At 45.3% G+C, this 15,981-nt stretch overlaps 2 protein-coding genes across 13 annotated transcripts in view; one reads left to right on the top strand and one right to left on the bottom strand.

Annotated features, from left to right (window-relative positions):
* Positions 1-5,203, top strand: part of ARK2C (arkadia (RNF111) C-terminal like ring finger ubiquitin ligase 2C) — a 64,397-nt gene extending 59,194 nt beyond the window's left edge. For all 4 annotated transcript variants that reach the window (XM_072922265.1, XM_072922264.1, XM_072922266.1 and 1 more), the window contains one exon: positions 434-5,203. In XM_072922265.1, coding sequence (XP_072778366.1) covers positions 434-551 — 118 coding nt within the window. In that variant the 3' untranslated portion in view covers positions 552-5,203. The remainder of the gene's footprint in view (positions 1-433) is intronic.
* A 4,501-nt stretch (positions 5,204-9,704) lies between these two features.
* LOXHD1 (lipoxygenase homology PLAT domains 1) overlaps positions 9,705-15,981 on the bottom strand; it is a 165,223-nt gene continuing 158,946 nt past the window's right edge. For all 9 annotated transcript variants that reach the window (XM_030258491.4, XM_072922261.1, XM_041711229.2 and 6 more), the window contains 3 exons: positions 15,090-15,228; positions 13,419-13,580; positions 9,705-10,462 (listed from right to left, as the gene is read on the bottom strand). In XM_030258491.4, the coding sequence (XP_030114351.4) occupies positions 9,982-10,462; positions 13,419-13,580; positions 15,090-15,228 (782 nt within the window). In that variant the 3' untranslated portion in view covers positions 9,705-9,981. The remainder of the gene's footprint in view (positions 10,463-13,418; positions 13,581-15,089; positions 15,229-15,981) is intronic.

Genomic DNA, 15,981 nt, shown 5'->3' with positions numbered 1-15,981 from the left:
TGTATTGCAGGGGTGATATGTGATGATGGCAGAGGTGATGTGAGTGAAACGTGGCCAGCTTCCCTGGGGACACCCATGTAGGAATGGTTTGGGCCCACCTGACTGCTAATGTGACACAATCCTGAAGAGCTAAGAGGCTTTGGAGTATAACCTTGCTCCTGAAAGGTTAAAAATTAGCAGCCAGAAAAATTAATAAGTGGAACAACTCAATTCAGGATGGTGTGGGGGCTTCTAATAGGCCAAGGAGGATGCTAACTGAAGCCCACTGCCATGTGTGAACTGGCATGGCTAGGAAATGCTGCAGGACTTTGGTGACAATGGTGTCACCACAGCAGTGTTTCCCATGTTCAAAGCAGCCCCAGATGCTGTTCTTCAGCTCTTCTTGGTCCCTTGGACCTCCTCCATCCTAACAGCAGTGTTTTTCTCTCTACAGGCGGTTGCCCTGTATGCATCTCTTTCACCAAGTGTGCGTGGACCAGTGGCTGGCCACCAGCAAGAAGTGTCCGATCTGCAGGGTGGACATTGAAACACAGCTCGGCTCAGACAGCTGAAAAGACTAGCTGGACACACCATTTTCCTTACCAGGTCGTATGGCCATAAACCCTTGCAGCGAAATTTTTTGCCTTCTGAGCCATTTGATTGAGAGGGGAAGTCTGCAGGCATGGTAGTGAGGAGAAGGAGGAGGTGATATAATATCTAGCAGTAGGAGATATTGCACATATACGCAGGATACAGGCCCAGTGAAAGGGAGCTGGCATTCCCGGAGCTCAGAGACCCCGTGCTGCAGAAGATTTTAGTGTTGAATATGAAGGAACTAGTTGTGGTAGTCCGGCCTGTCAATCCTGCTTTTCATGGGGATTGTATATATACCTCTCAAATATGTAGAAACATGTTAGGGGTCCTTTAGCTATTTCTATGGATGGCAGCTGGAGCATGTTAGCTTAAGAAATGTTGTGTTTGATGCCCTACTCATCTTGTGGTAGACATGTTGCTGTTACCTAATTTGCACCAAATACTTTTTCATAGATTCCTTATTTTGGTGCCTGATTAATACATTGCAGAGAGGGAATAAAGAGGTCAAACATCCCCATCTTTGGGGTGGGGGAAAGAGGAGAAAAAGCAAAATCCTGTTTACAGTCAGAAGGGTTTGTGCTCTTTGCCTCAGCCGCGTGTGCTTCTTTCCCTTGCATTTACAGTGTGTTGCAAATTTAGAGAAGCTTAATAAAAATAAAAATTGGGGATAAAATGAACGAAGCAATAGGGAAAAGCTTCGTTCCTGCTTGTCTGCTGGTGCTGGACACTTTCTGTAGCGGCACAGTATTTGAGTAGATGCTGTTTCTTTGCTTTCTGTATTTTAACAAAGTAGCTTGTCATATCAAAATCCAAGGAAGTTCTGTCTATATGATTGCAATTGTCCGTGACGCTTTCTTCTGTGAGCTGTGTGGCTGGTTGGCTTTGCCAGCACTGCTCCAAAATGATGGTTACAGGAGTCAGTGCCTACCGCTGTTCTTTGGGGTGTAACAACACCGGAGAGGTGCTGAGAGGTGCAAAATGTTGACTCTCTTTCCATTGCCAAAGCATCTCTTGATAAGGGGACAGAAGAAAACTTGATGTTCACAAGACACTGCTGAGACCATGAGCCCTTGGGCGCGGGAGGGGAAGGCAGGGTGGAGGTGGGGCTGCTGCTTTTGGGAGCCCAGCTGCTGGGCCATGACTCGCCCCAAAGCGTATGCACCCATGCCCACACGGGCTTGTGTGCATGCTTCAGGTCGTATCCACACGGAGTAAGCAGTAGTTGTTAAAATGCAACTTAATCACATAACACTCAAAACTGAATTAAGAGGTAATGCCCAAAGGAGTGAGCTGTTGTGATCCATGCTCCTCCTGAAAAACAAAAAGACCTCAGCATGCCAACCACAGGGATTGGGCGGAAGATCCTTGGGAAAACCGACATTCACAACCAAAACCTGTAGTTTTCTTTTTTTTTCTTTTTTTTTCCCCTTTCATACTAAGGGAGAAAGGAGCTGCAGAGAAGCAGCAGGGGAATTAGAAACATAATCTATTGATAATGCTGGTGTGGTGGGAATAATTTCTGTCTCCCCTAAGCATATGTTTCTCTGGAGAGAAATGCTCTCCCAAGTCGATTCAGTCATAAACTATTATCTGAGAAACTGCAAGATTCTCATGAGCTGTAACTGGGAAACACCAACCTCAGAGGCACACAGAGATTTTCTTTTTTCCCCAGTGAGAGAGGAGGGAAGCCCCATGTGGGGGTACAGGAGCCTCTCTCATTCTGTGCCAAAGCAGGTGGGAGGTAGTGGAAGGGAAAAAATGGTGACATATAGGGAAGACATAAGGCAGAAGTTCTTGGCTGTGAGGGTGGGGAGGCCCTGGCATAGGCTGCCCAGAGAGCTCTGGAAGTGTTTGATGTCAGGCAGGATGGCATCTGGAGTGACCTGGTCTAGCAGAAGGTGTCCCTGCCCATGGCAGGGGTTTGGAACAAGATGAGATTTAAGATCCCTCCCAACCCAAGCCATTCCATGATTTTATGACACATTTGCCACCCAGCACAAGTGACGGCTTTCCGGGGAATGTGGCGGTCCCAGCCCTGATGTCCATGGGTCAAGGAGGGGCCCATGGATACCTATGGATCTTGCTCCACCAGCATTGAAACAGCATTACAAATAATACTAATAATACTAATACCATGACAAGCAAAGCAAGGCTTTGGTGATAAAATACTCTGCACAGGTTTGGTCTGCCCAGGTGTGACCTGTAGGTGAGAAGCAGGGAGAGTAACAGGGGGACTGATACCCCCACTGGGTGGGGAGGGAATGAGGATCACTTCTGGACTGTGTGTTTTCTTTTAAAGCCTATGAGAAAATGTTCCTATTTGCCTAATAAACAAGCACAGTTAAAAAATAAAATTGATCAAACTGACAAAAAACAAAACCAACCAAACAAAAACAAACAAGAAAAGCACCAAACTCCCATGGTCTTGTGTGAGTGACTGATCCCAAGGTGCGTGCGAATTTACAGTGTCTGGAGTTGTATCAGTGTGTCAGGTTCCTTTGCGTTTAAATAATTTGTACAAGTAGTTTGCAAGTTAGGATGTGTTTAAAAACAAGACAAAACAAACACCAACAACAACAAAAATCTAGAAACAAAACATCAATAGTTTACAGGGTTTTGTGAGTTTAAATGCCTTATATTTAACAATCATAATTTATGACTAACTTGTAGATATTGTGGGTTCTAATTTAATTATTTTTATAGTTGTTTTTTTGCATTTTTAATTATAATTTATTTATTTAGAAATTACTACTAATTTTTTTTATTACTCCTATTACCTCATTTTTGCATTGTTTCTGGGAATGGAATGCTTTGCATGCATTGGTACTTAAAATTAAATTAAACAGGGGATGTGGGGGGTAATGCTTATCTTGTCAAAAACAAAAACAAAAAAAAAAAAAAAGGAGAAAAAAATCAGGATGTGTGATTACAAACTGTATTACTGTGGTGCTGTTACCTTGGATACATTCCATAAAAATGCAAACCTTTGATTCTGTATGCTGTGACATAGTGGAAAACTGCAATATAGTGACTATGTTTAGCACATATATATGAATATTATTTGCACTCATAATCAAACTTTGGTGATCCTTTCACTTGTGTCCTTGCGCATTGAAGGCAGTTAACGATGCTCTGCATAAACCAAAATGTTCTGGTTGTTTCTTAATACTGCCCTGTCCCTGACTCCTCTGGTGCTGCTGCTGCTGCTGCTGCTGCTGCTGCTGCTGCTGCTGCTGCTTGTGTGACCCTGGAATAACACCCAGCAGGCCCCCACAGCAAGGGGCAATGCATGACTCTGCAAATTGTGTCAAAAGCCCAGGAAGGAAGCCCAGGTGTGGTGGCTCTGCAATTTTTGGCATCTATTAGTGCTTGGTTTGGCTCTTTTCACCCTCTGTTTGTGCACCCCACTCGGGTGAAGGAGGCAATAAGGTGAGCCTGAGCTTGGAGGCAACAGAACTGAGGGATTCAATGCAGTTTTAGGGTTGACTTCTTTACTCAAAGGCTAGGAAGGCCCTGGCACAGGTTTCCCAGAGAAGCTGTTGCTGTCCCTGGATCCTGGAAGTGTCCAAGGCTAGGCTGGACAGGGCTTGGAGCAACCTGGGATAGTGGAAGGTGTCCTGCCCATGGCAGGGCATGGAACAAGATGAGCTTTAGGGTCCCTCCCAGCCCAAATGATTCTGTGATCCTGTGACACCACGTCTAGCTGAGAGTGGCTGGAATGGACATGGGATCCATTTGCCATCTCTTCCTTGTTGGCTTCATTCTTCCTGTACAGGAGGGAACCTCACTTTTAATCCAGTGTAGATCTGGGACCTGCCCCAGAGCCCCCCTGCCCCCAAGAAGGGGGTCAGCCCCAAAATGACATGGCCAAGAATCTCCATCCTGCCATGGCTGCTCTCGCTCTTGCAATTCCCCAAAGGCTCCTGAGTATTACGAGTTCCAGCTTTGCCAGAAGGTTAGAGAACCTTTCATAACATTTTAAGCTCCAAGCCATAACCATGCTTGGTCAGTGCAGACATTTAGCTGTGTACAGTCAGAAGTGGGGTTTGATGCATGTGCTCAGCCAGTAGCCATCCTCCCCAAAAAAGGCTTTGGATGAATTCTCAGTTGGGTTAGAAAGGCACAAAATCACAGTACCTTAATTTTTTCTCTCTGTCCCTTCAGGGTGCTGCGCTGCTTTGTTGACTTTGCCTTACCCCAGGTTTTAAACCTGTCTGTGTTTTTTACCTTGCTGCTCTGTAACACTTCTCCCCTGTAGCCTGGAGCTGTGATTTTGAGCTGTGTGGGGACAGGGGGGTTGGTTGCCTTCCCCCCCAAAGTCACTGTAAGAGGGATAAGCCAAACAAGGAGCAAGTAAACAAAACCCCCTCTCCTTTAATGACCCGGGCAGGTGAAAGGATCACCCACATTTTTGTATTCCTACTGCTGTTCTGTTGTGCTGTGCAACATTTTGCTACATAGACTATTTTATAGAAGAAAGCTAGAAAAATATTTATTATTAATATTAAAGCAATAGTGCATTGAAGAAATGGAAAGACATTAGAAATTGTGTAAATGCTTAGATTCACTTTTGGTGGACTTTTTGTACTTTATTTATAACTAATAAAACAAACAGCATTGCTAACTATAACCCTGTGCCACAAAGAAGCCACCTTGCAGGGCGATCCCTTGGTCTTTATTTACTGCTCATTTCTGCTTTCTTTAGGTTGGAATCAATTCTCCTTTCACTGTTTGTGTCTTTGATGTGCAGGAGAACCACTGCTGGAGTATAAAATGCTCTGCCCATCTGGTCTGCAGAGGCTGCTAGTGGTTGAGCTCCATGGCAGAGGTGAGGTGAGGTGAGGTGAGGTGAGGCTCTCCACACTGGGCACATCACTGTGTGTGATGCCCTGTGGCACCAGTTTGGTCATTTGGTACCAAAACTGCTTTCTAGAATTTCAGAAAATTGCCTATTAAAGAGAGATTTCTCCTCTAAACACATCACACAGTGCCTGTAAGGTATCTCTAGCAAGTCCTGCAGAGGTATCAATAGGTTCTCCCACCCTCCTGGTGGAGGATTTTCTTCTGCCTGAGTCTCTAGTTTAATAACTAAGGAAGGGGAAACTGACTGGAAGAAAAAAAACCCCAAAGCCTTCAATCTAAAACAGGTACATTTGAGGATATTTTCAGTCTTTTCAGTCCTTTTTGCTACCCATTGGACAATCCAGTGGGTATCCTGCAAAATCCATTCTGTAGATCTGCCCATGCTTTTATTTTCTCCCACAACAAATTATGTCAGTCTCTGCTCCTGCCCACTCGTGATTCAGCTGCTCCTCCCGAAAAAGCTGAGACCAGTGCCCAGCTTTGACTGTGTGATTAGACTAAATAAGCCTTGGAGACAAGTGGCTGCTGATCACAGGGATTTGGTTCCTGTAGCTGAAGGGAATTGCCGGCTCCTCCAGCATCCATCAAAAGCTGCATAAGGGATGAACTGTGTTCACACCACACAAAGCTTTTGCTACAGGAAGCTTTTAGAACCTCAGAAAACAGGTTAAAAATGACCCGCTGGGGAAAAATTACAGTTTCTCACTGAGATCCTGGTGATGTCCTTCAAAAGGGTGACCCTGCTGAGAGAGGTGCTGCAGATGGCAATCGGGTTTGTTTTGAGCTGGAGCACCAAAGGAGCCTCCACAATGTGATAATAGCCCTGCTGAGCACAGTGCCTGCCTGGGAAGGGAGAGGGGCTCTGCCCATCACGGCACAGCAGTACAGACCGAGATGCAACATCTTTATTCACTGCCAGCATCTGCTCTCACAGCAGCTGCCCAGGGTCAGGAAGCTGAGTCCTTACCCAGTGTTCTGTGGTGTCTAAATCTGCAGCTGGCCCACAAGTTGCAGCTTAGAGCTGTACAACTCCATTAATATTCTTTTTTTCCGTTTTCCATTTTACCTCTTTTTTAGTTTAGAATGGGCCTCTAGACATAAGGAAGGGGCAAAGAAAATGATATTTCCTATATACAGAATATAAGATACTTCACATCGCTCAGTCATTCCCCCTTCATGAACCTAGGGTTCACGTAGGTATATGACGCTGCCAAAAATGCTCAGCAATTTCAATTAGCGATCTCAATTTCATAGGGATTTGCAAATAATTCTCTGTGTCCTGCACTAAGAGGCAACCGGTCCTTCAGCATGAAACACTGCTAAGTAGCCCTTGTTTATGCTTGTTTTCACTTGCAGCATCCAAGTGATTTAGTAAACCTAAATTTAGTAAACACAGAACTTCATCAGAGTTCCAAAATGGTGGAGAGCACAAATACAACGGGACAGCGAGGTTTTGCACGGATGTGAGCTATCAATCATGTCCTTTGCTCTTGCTTCTTATTTACATTGATGTTTTAGGATGAAGGAATGCGCATTAAAATGCCACCAGCTAGGAAATAAAGTGGGAAAAAAAGAAGGTAGAGGTTGGTGGTGGGAGCAGGAGCTTTGTATCTGCCCGACCAGCTTTGGGTTGCTTGCCTTCCACAGGAAAAGATTGATTAAGCCCTGCAAAAGGCACAGGACTAGGAAAATTTTGGCTTTTCTCCTCCCTAGATCTTCACTTGGCCAAGAATATGTTGAATCTAGCAGCTTAATGCAAATCAGCCATTGGAAAAACTCCACTCTTGCCTTATTACTTCTGTAGCAGTTGTAGCAACAGAGGGATTCCCCAGAGCCAGGGTGGAACTGAGCTTTGCCCTAAGGAGGGGTTTGTTTGAAATCTTCAGTGGAAAAAAGCAGAGTTCTTTTGTGCTTTGCCAAGGTTGCCTTCCTAGGAGGCCTCTATCAGCAAACTCTCCTTGGGCCTTTTCAGGGCAGCTTTGCCTGGAGCTTTTGTGCTGAATATGCCTGTCCAGGGATGCCAAGTGGCCTTGATGGCAACATGGGTACCTACAAACTTATCTCCAACCTACAGAGTGGTTTGGTCACCCTGAAGGTATTAATTCCTGCTTCAGCTGTGCCTCAACCCATATTTCTAGCCACTTGACACCTGTTATTCCTCCCAGATGAGAGCACATTTCACATTCAAGGTAAGGATTTATCTTTCCTCCTTGCCCCAGGAAGGAATGGTGTGTGGGTCAGGAGCTGCCTCACTGCTTTCCAAGGCAGGAATCATAGAATAATAATGGAATCATAGAATCATCACAGGATCACAGAATGGTTTGGGCTGAAAGGGACCTCAAAGATTCTGTTCCCACCCCCTGCCATGGGCAGCGACAACTTCCACTATAACAGGTTGCTCCCAACCCATCCAACCTGATCATGGAAGCAAGTTCCAGGGCAGTGGGTTTGCCAAGGGGATAGCGGGGGTTAAATTCATCCTCTAAAACCAGCTTCCCCACCACCCTGTACCAAGTAGGGGGTGACTGGAGCCAGCTGTAAATGCTGGGACTGCAGCACTGTGCAGTGACAAACTCCTATTTCACAGCAGTACACATTTGTTTGAAAAGGGGCCAAACCTCTTGACAGGAGAGTTTTTTTTTTCCAACAGTGCTGGTTAAACTTGGGTGAGAGGGAATGCAGGGAGATCAAAAGTCTGACCCTTATTTTGCTTTGAACGCGTACTGGGGAGCTGCAATGACACTGCACAAGAACAGCAAACCCAGATGAACCAGACTCCACTCATGGGACCCCCTGCGTATCCAGGGAGTCTGAACTCTATCCCAGCAGGTTCCCAGGGATGCAATCAGACCCTAGCAATCTCCTCTGGGCCTCCTAAGGGCTGTTCTGCTCCTCCTATGAGTTCCCAGCTCCTTGCTAAGGGCTGGGCAGCACCAGTCTGCCTTGAGGAGGGAGAACACAGCTAACGAAGGCTGCTATTATTCCTCTCAGTGAGTAGCTGATCCCTGATGAAGTTGATTATTGGGCTCATTTAAGCAACTTGCTCTGCTCCAGAACCATCAGTTACCATAAAGGTTTCCAAAATGAATTAGCCTGGGCTATTGTTTGTGAACTGGCACAGACAGCCATGATATAAGGTCAAGTCTCTTTTGTGGTGCCTGCTGTGGGAAACAGAAATCCAGAACTTTTCTGGAAGGGCTTTAATGGGTTATCAGCTTTCAAATACCTCTGAGCAATCGACAACATTTCTAAGATGATTCTAACTCCTGTCTCAGCATTACCAGGCTTTGCTGGGTCTCCTTTGACCATGAGCAGTGTGGGACAGTCCTGCCCCCTGGCCTGGCACATCCAGGCAAGGTCCCAGCAGAAGCATCATCCTCAACCCAGGAACTGGTGGGGTGGGTGGGCTTAGTGGGGTGAGCCCAGTCTTGACCCCTTTGATCCCTACTCATGCAAAGTTGTTGTTTAAAACAAGCTTCTGGGAGAGGGAATGTCCTCTCCAGAGTGGGCCAGGAGGAAGGTCCTCATGGCTCAAACACACCCCTTTTTCCTCCTGAGGATGTGTCCTGCTGCTTTGCACCCTAGAGAAGGAGACAGGGCTCCAGAAGCAATGATTTATGAACAGATTTCTTTGTTGGCACTTGTAGAGATGTGAGGGCCTGAGAAGAGCTCATTGACAGGAGCTCTGGCTCTTACTGCCTCCGGGAAATCCCTTCTCCATTACAAAAAGAGACAAAACAGCAATCTTTATTAAAGGAAAAAAAAAGTTAAAGTGAATGGCAGTTGCTCTGAAACGCAGCTGGTATTCAGGCCATGTAGGGTATGATTATCCTGAGTCAGCTTTGAATATAGTTAGTACAGCTTCCTTGCTGTGGAATTGATTATTTGGAAGGTCTTTTGCACTGGCAGCTGTAACCATAGATCTTAGCTCTTGGCAGAGTTGTAGGAATTCAGCAGAGTCTGCCCTGGGGGGGAAAAAGCTCACAGGGTGGAAAACAACACCCAGATCCCACTGCTTGAGAGCTGGATGGGTGGATGCAGATGCTGCCCAAATTCCCCACGGAACATCCTACTGTGTCTGCAGTTTTTTGATGTGGTGCCCTCTGGAGATGTCCATATGTGTATATGGATATGCATTGGGATCTCCAAGCTCAATTTTCTTAAATAAAATTGTCTAAATTCTCTTAATCTCTATGCTCATCTGTCAGTGGAGTAGTCAGTGGGATTTCTCAGCCCTCTCAAGGCATAGCACTGAAAGCAGAAACATCTGAAGTGGTAAAGGACAGTTTATATCTCTTCTGGTTGTAGCTTTTAATCATAAGAAAGCAATAAATTTATTTATTTAATTCACAGTTTTATGTGCACTTAAAAAAAAAAGCAGCATTACTTTTACAAAATGTTAAACAAGGAGGAACATCTTCCTACTAAAAATCTCTCAATACAAAAGATAGTGTATTAAAAAGTAAAAGGCAATATAAAACAGTATAATGAGGAAAAAAGTATGCATACTGAAGGGACCAAAACCCTCCTGCAGCTGTGCCCTCCTCAGTACCTAGGAAAAAGGTCCCTACAGATTAACCCATCCCCCCGGTTTTCATCCAGCCACTTCCCACAGGGAAATACGGTGGTGACACCAGTGGCCGAGTTGGTGATCTCCACCCGCTCCACCAGCCAGCCCGCAGCCAGGCCGCTGTTGTCGTGCTCAATCCGGACCTTTTTCAGCTCTCCCATGTCCAGTGTTTCCAGGTAAAACCTGTTGGTTTTGCCTCGCTCAAAGAGGTTCCTGAACTTCTGCTTCAGCGCACGCCTCCCTGAGTCCCCGTTCAGGCCGTAGATGGTGATGAACACGTTGGCATCGGTGCCTGCGCCCTTCTCGAAGCCTGTGACCACAATGGTCTCATATTTGACCGGCACCAAGCTCCGGGCTTTGCTGGCGAAGCTCTCTGTGACCTTGGCACACTCGAAGACTTTGTAGTCTCGCCGCTTGTATCGCAGAGGGATTTTCGCGTTGCACCTGAAGAAGTACCTGCCACGGGCAATGACGGGCAGGTTAGTGGCATGGATGGCTACTTTGTGGGGCAAATGTGAGAGAACTGTAGAATTGTTTGTGTTGAAAAAGCCTTCTAAGGTCATTGAGTCAAACTGCTATCCCACCTTAGCACTGCCCAGACCACCACTGCCCCATGTTCCCAAAGTGCCACATCCACATGGCTTTTAAACTCCTCCAGGAATGGTGACTCCACCACTGCCCTGGGCAGCTGTGCCAGGGCTGGACACCTCCTTGGATGAAGAAATTTTCTGTAATATGTAATCTAATCCTCCCCTGGCATGTTTTGAGACCATTCACTCTCCTCCTGTTCCTGCTCCCTGGGAACAGAGCCCGACTCCCCCGCCAGTTCCCTCCTGGCAGGGAGATGTGCAGAGCCACAGGGTCCCCCTGAGCTTCCTTTTCTCCAGGCTGAGCCCCTTTCCAGCTCCCTCAGCCCCTCCTGGGGCTCTAGCCCCTTCCCCAGCTCCGTTCCCTGTCCTGGACACACTCCAGCCCCTCAGTGTCTCCCCTGTCCTGAGGGCCCAGAGCTGTCCCCAGCACTGGAGGTGCCCCAGCAGTGCCAGCACAGGGACAGGCCCTTTGGTACAAACATGGAGCCAGCAAGTTAGAGAGTGTGCATTCTACTAAATTTACCAATATTAATGCTGTTTCAGCATTTCCCCCCTCTATGTACCAGAACTTGAATATTTCTCCAGAAAGAGAGCCACGATAGAACTTTGCAACTGGAAAAATCTGACCTCATCCCACACAGCTATAGACACACTGTACACGGGAAGGATCTGTGTGGCTCTTGTCACCTCTTCAACCTGTGCAATAGCATGACCAGTTTCCAGACCCACCAAGGCAGGACAAGCAGTCAGAACCAGAGCTAGAGCAGGAAAAAGGTGTAAAAAAAGGAATGGGAAATATGAAGGAGATTTAAATCTCCCCTTTCCTTTCTAGATCACCCACCTCCTCCTTAGCAGGGAGCAAAAAAAGTGGGAACACAGTAATGACAGGTACCAGATGCCAACTGCCCCTGTCTCTGCAGTGCTGTCTCTGGTGATGTGTGGGGAACACCGAGCACATCCATAAATTGCCTCGTTGCTGGCACTCAGCCAGGGGCTGGAGCACTCTGCTTTTAATGATGTATTTAGTTTCCAATGATGCAGATCAGTTCTAAATGAGCTTTTCCCCCTTCCCCCACCTTCACTGAACTGCAGCAGGTCCTCCTGAATGGAGTGTGGCTGGATTGCAGTGCGTGTGTCTGTGCAAAATAAACACCTGGAGGAAGGGTTACTGTGACTCCCTCTGTATGGTGTTTCTTAAGCACTTCTTGTATGTAAATATAACACCTATACTCTTGGCATTTTCTCCAGACAAAATGAAGCACTTATTCCCTGAAAAGAAGCTTTGTAGATGAGAAATTCCCAGGGGAACAAAATTTTAGGCTCAGGGGCAGAAAATCTGCATGAGAGTCTGATGGAGAGGATGCCCAGTGCTGCAGATTGATTTCTTCAGCTGCGTAATATCTCATGGTCTGGAAGTAAAATGGTGCATGCCAATCTTCACAAGGGACAAAAAGAAAAAAAAACAAACCAAAACCTTTGTAGCCCTGGAATGTGCAAGGAAAATCTTTAAATACTATCTTTTTACATACTAAGAAAGGAAAAATCCCAGTATAATTCAAAACTATTGCTGCAACAATCTGGTAACTCTTTAAATTTTTTCTTTGGCTCTCTGGGTAGGGTTTTTGATATTTGGGATGGGTAATACCTTAAGTGAGAACTTTTTTTCTTGGTGCAAGCTCTCCAGTTGCTTGTTTGCACAAAGAACACCACTGTAACATGCTGCATCTACAGAGCTGGAGCCCTGCTTCAGTACAAGGACAGACTGCAGGCTTTACCCGTAACTTCTGGCTACCCTCTTTAATTTAAAACAATCTTTAAAAAGTGGGATTTTATGAGAAGACCTTTGGCCCCTTCACAGCACACTGTCCCAGCAGTTTCAGCATGCTCCCAATGAGTTCAGTGCGCAGATCTGATCGCACAGCAGGACTTGGAGGGTTCCAGGCTTTTCCCCACCAGGAGAAAAAGAGTATGTTTTAGTATGCAATTGACTGAGTTTTCATTTAGCAAATATTATTAAGGCTCTTCAGCTGGCTGATTAATTTGCTAGGAGAGACTCTTAGCTTCTAAAAAAAAAAACAACCACCACTTCAAGGATTTCTTCTTAAACACTCAATTGTCTCAGCTGGAACAAACTCCTTGTAGTTAAATTCTTTAGCAGCAATGGAAATATCATGGAGAAGAGAAGAAACCCACAATTAATGTTGTGGATTGTTTTACTGAAGTGCAATTTGTTCTGCAAATGGGTGATCTCCTCTGCTCCTGCACAGTCCTTGTGGAATCTGCTCCCCTTCCAAATATAGGACTCAGATCAAAAGTGTGCATGACCTGACCATGCTCAGGGCTCTTCAGGTATGATTGAGCTGCATGATTGCAACCTTTCCAGTCATGTGCGGCCTTTTGGACCAGACCAGAAGGATCTTTTATCCAAACTGGTCTGAATCAGAGACTTAGACTTTATCTTACTCTTGTTTCTGGGACATTTTTCACAAGACTTACTTAAAAGACCAGTCTGTGCAGAGAATCCTACAATTGAATTGCAGCCACTCTGGTTATTTTCCATAAGGTGAGACATCAATTCATCCTGGCTGTGAGATTCACCCCAGCCAGCTTGTTTATAAAGTTACCTGCACATGCAAATACCCTCTGTAACAACTGGGAAATTGTGCAGGTAAGTCAGATAAGGACATCCTGGACCTGACACACCAAACTGCATAACAGAAAACAATATTTTCCCCACTTTAAGCCTGAAATGCTTCAGGAGGATGTGTGCAGAGCTGCTCAGCTCCCCCAGGGCAGGTCCTTGCAGATGAGAAGGCACTTACTTGTTGCAAAGCTCCATCTCTGTCACGATAATCTCCTGGACATGCCAGAAGACATCAGCTTTTGCAGATGACTTCTTCCCATCTTTTGGGCAGTGACCAACACAAATGGCTGCAATATCACCAACGTTTTTTGAAGAAAACTGGAATGTGTCAGTTGCTCCCCTACAGGAAACAGGGAGCAGTTTCAGCATCCTGGAGGTTGCCAGTGACTTGACTCATATGGACATTAACTAATTTGCATATGGCAATGGAAGATAGAAGATAAGCCTTCATTTACAGTAATTTGATTTAACCTACAATCATTCAACACAAAGTATAATTTCCATATTTAAATTTAGTATTTTCTCTGATTAGGGGTGACACTTTAAATTGTTGCCACTAGGACTTTCTAGGATAAACTCGAGCTCTTCCACATACAAAATCAAATTGCCTCATTATAGATAAAGCTAAAGAATGACTAATTTCCCCTCCAGCACTTATTCATTAATTCCTGACAGATACTGTATCTGCTAGACATCTACCCACCATAGCTGTTTTAAATTTGCTAGTTGAGCTACACTTCCTGAAGCTCAAATTTGAGATAGCTCAGAGGAACCATTAAATCACAGATTCTCAGAATGGTTTGGGTTGGAAAAGACCCTAAAGATCATCTAATTCAAACTCCTGCCATGGATAGGCCTGATAGGTTTATGTCAAAGTTTTGACTGGATCCCTGTTGTGTTCCCTGAGTATCTGTTGGATTTATTTCCTTGGACTGGCCCTTGGTCCTTCCAAGGACAGACTGTGCCTAATGAAGAGTGGTGTCTAACTCCTCCATAGGCACCATCAGCTCAAGAAGCTCCTCCTGATCTTTCATATTTCATGTGATATCTCAGACAGTCATACTGCATTCCACATAAGCCAGAATTTCATTTTCCTTTACCAGAAAAAAACCAAAGCAAGAGAATATCAGCAGTGTCTGTGACTTTGGCAAGGTCCCCATCTCCTAAGGGTGTGCCGTGTCCTTAAACAAGCAGAAAACCCTGCTCACACCTGGAGCACTTTGGCTCCATGTGGGAGAAGGAGTATGCCCCATGTTCCATGGATATGTCTCCAGCAGGAGGCTGATTCCTGCCTTTCCTCACACAACAGTGATCTCACAGCCTTACCCCCCAGAGCTGTCTGCAATGTCAAATCTGAGCAGCTCTGACAACATCTAGCCCCCAACTATTATTACTTTCTCTCTAATTCCCACTCCTAGTGAGATGCTGTAAAAGGAACTAAAACCACCTCCAGCTTCCTTCTGCTCCCCCCAGCTCAAAAACCACACAGCCTCCCTGGGGGCTTGCCAGGAGCCTCTTTTTGTGTACAGATACAAAAGGACACACACACACAAGTGCAACATCTACATTTCCTTTTGATAGATATTCTTAGATTTGTCAAAAGGAAATGTAGATATTATTGAAAATATTCAATATTTTCTTGCTGTCCTAAACCCTACTTTGTGGCTGTTCACCAGAAAGTTATTTGATAATCTTCCCTATAATACAAGTGGGAAGCCATCAAGTTTTTTGGAAGGGGAATAAGAAGCAGCGTGGCACAAACGCAGCGCCCTATGGCAAGAAGAGATGGCATTTGTGGAGGACACACAATGGGTGGGGAGCTCCTCTGGCCCACCATCCTGTTTACTACCTTTCAAATCTCCTTTTCTTGGTAGAGTTTTCCATGAGGAATTCCTTTGAGCGGCCCATCTTCCCTTCCAGGATGATCCAGATGTTCTCCTTTGTATCTGCATCGTCTCTGTCACTGGTTACTGTGACAATCTCATAGGCTTTAAAACATAATTAACACACACATTAAACAGAAAAGGAGGAGCATATGGCCTGCAAGATCTCTTCATTTGGCTATCACTTTGCTTAAAAACCCCTTTTCTAATATTTATCACAGCCCACAAGACAGCAAGCATTTGCAAAATAAGGGTGGAAATACACTGAAATCTGTGGGACTTTTGACTTTTAAGTGGTTTGGGAGAGAATACATGAAAAATACAAGTCCTACTCAATCGGGTAGTAAGAATAGATGGAGTTATTCTTAGAATCACAGAATATTCTGTGTTGGAGGGTTGGAGGGACCCACAAGGATAACTGAGGTCCCTCTTGAACAAGCTGTGTCCAGCTCCATGCTGTGCTAAGCACTTCATCTGAAACACAGACTGAATCCTCCATATTGTCTTTTATTTTATTTTTCTTTCCTTCTTTTTTTTTAATTTTTTTTTTATTTGTGCCACCGTTCCTAGCAGATTGAGCGTGTCCATGTACCCAGCAGGATGTGCTCAGATGCTGTGGTGGCCTGTAAGTAGCCAAAATGGCCCTCACAAGGCTGATTTTTTTTCAGGGGCAGAGCACAATCACAGTGAAGTAATGTGATTATTGTCTCCCCGGTATTCTCCTGAAGAAGAGCACTGGTGCAGTAGCTCTTGAGATGGACTCTGTATATCATCAGCATGGTTAAGTAACTCTTGTTGGCTGAGTCACCTACCACATCAGACAGCAGTGTAATTACCTTGGCCCCAGTGGGATTACCC

This window comes from Taeniopygia guttata, chromosome Z, assembly GCF_048771995.1.
Source record: "Taeniopygia guttata chromosome Z, bTaeGut7.mat, whole genome shotgun sequence".
NCBI classification, from domain to species: domain Eukaryota; kingdom Metazoa; phylum Chordata; class Aves; order Passeriformes; family Estrildidae; genus Taeniopygia; species Taeniopygia guttata.
Note: the sequence above shows the minus strand (reverse complement) of the source record. Positions and strands in the feature narration are given on the sequence as shown.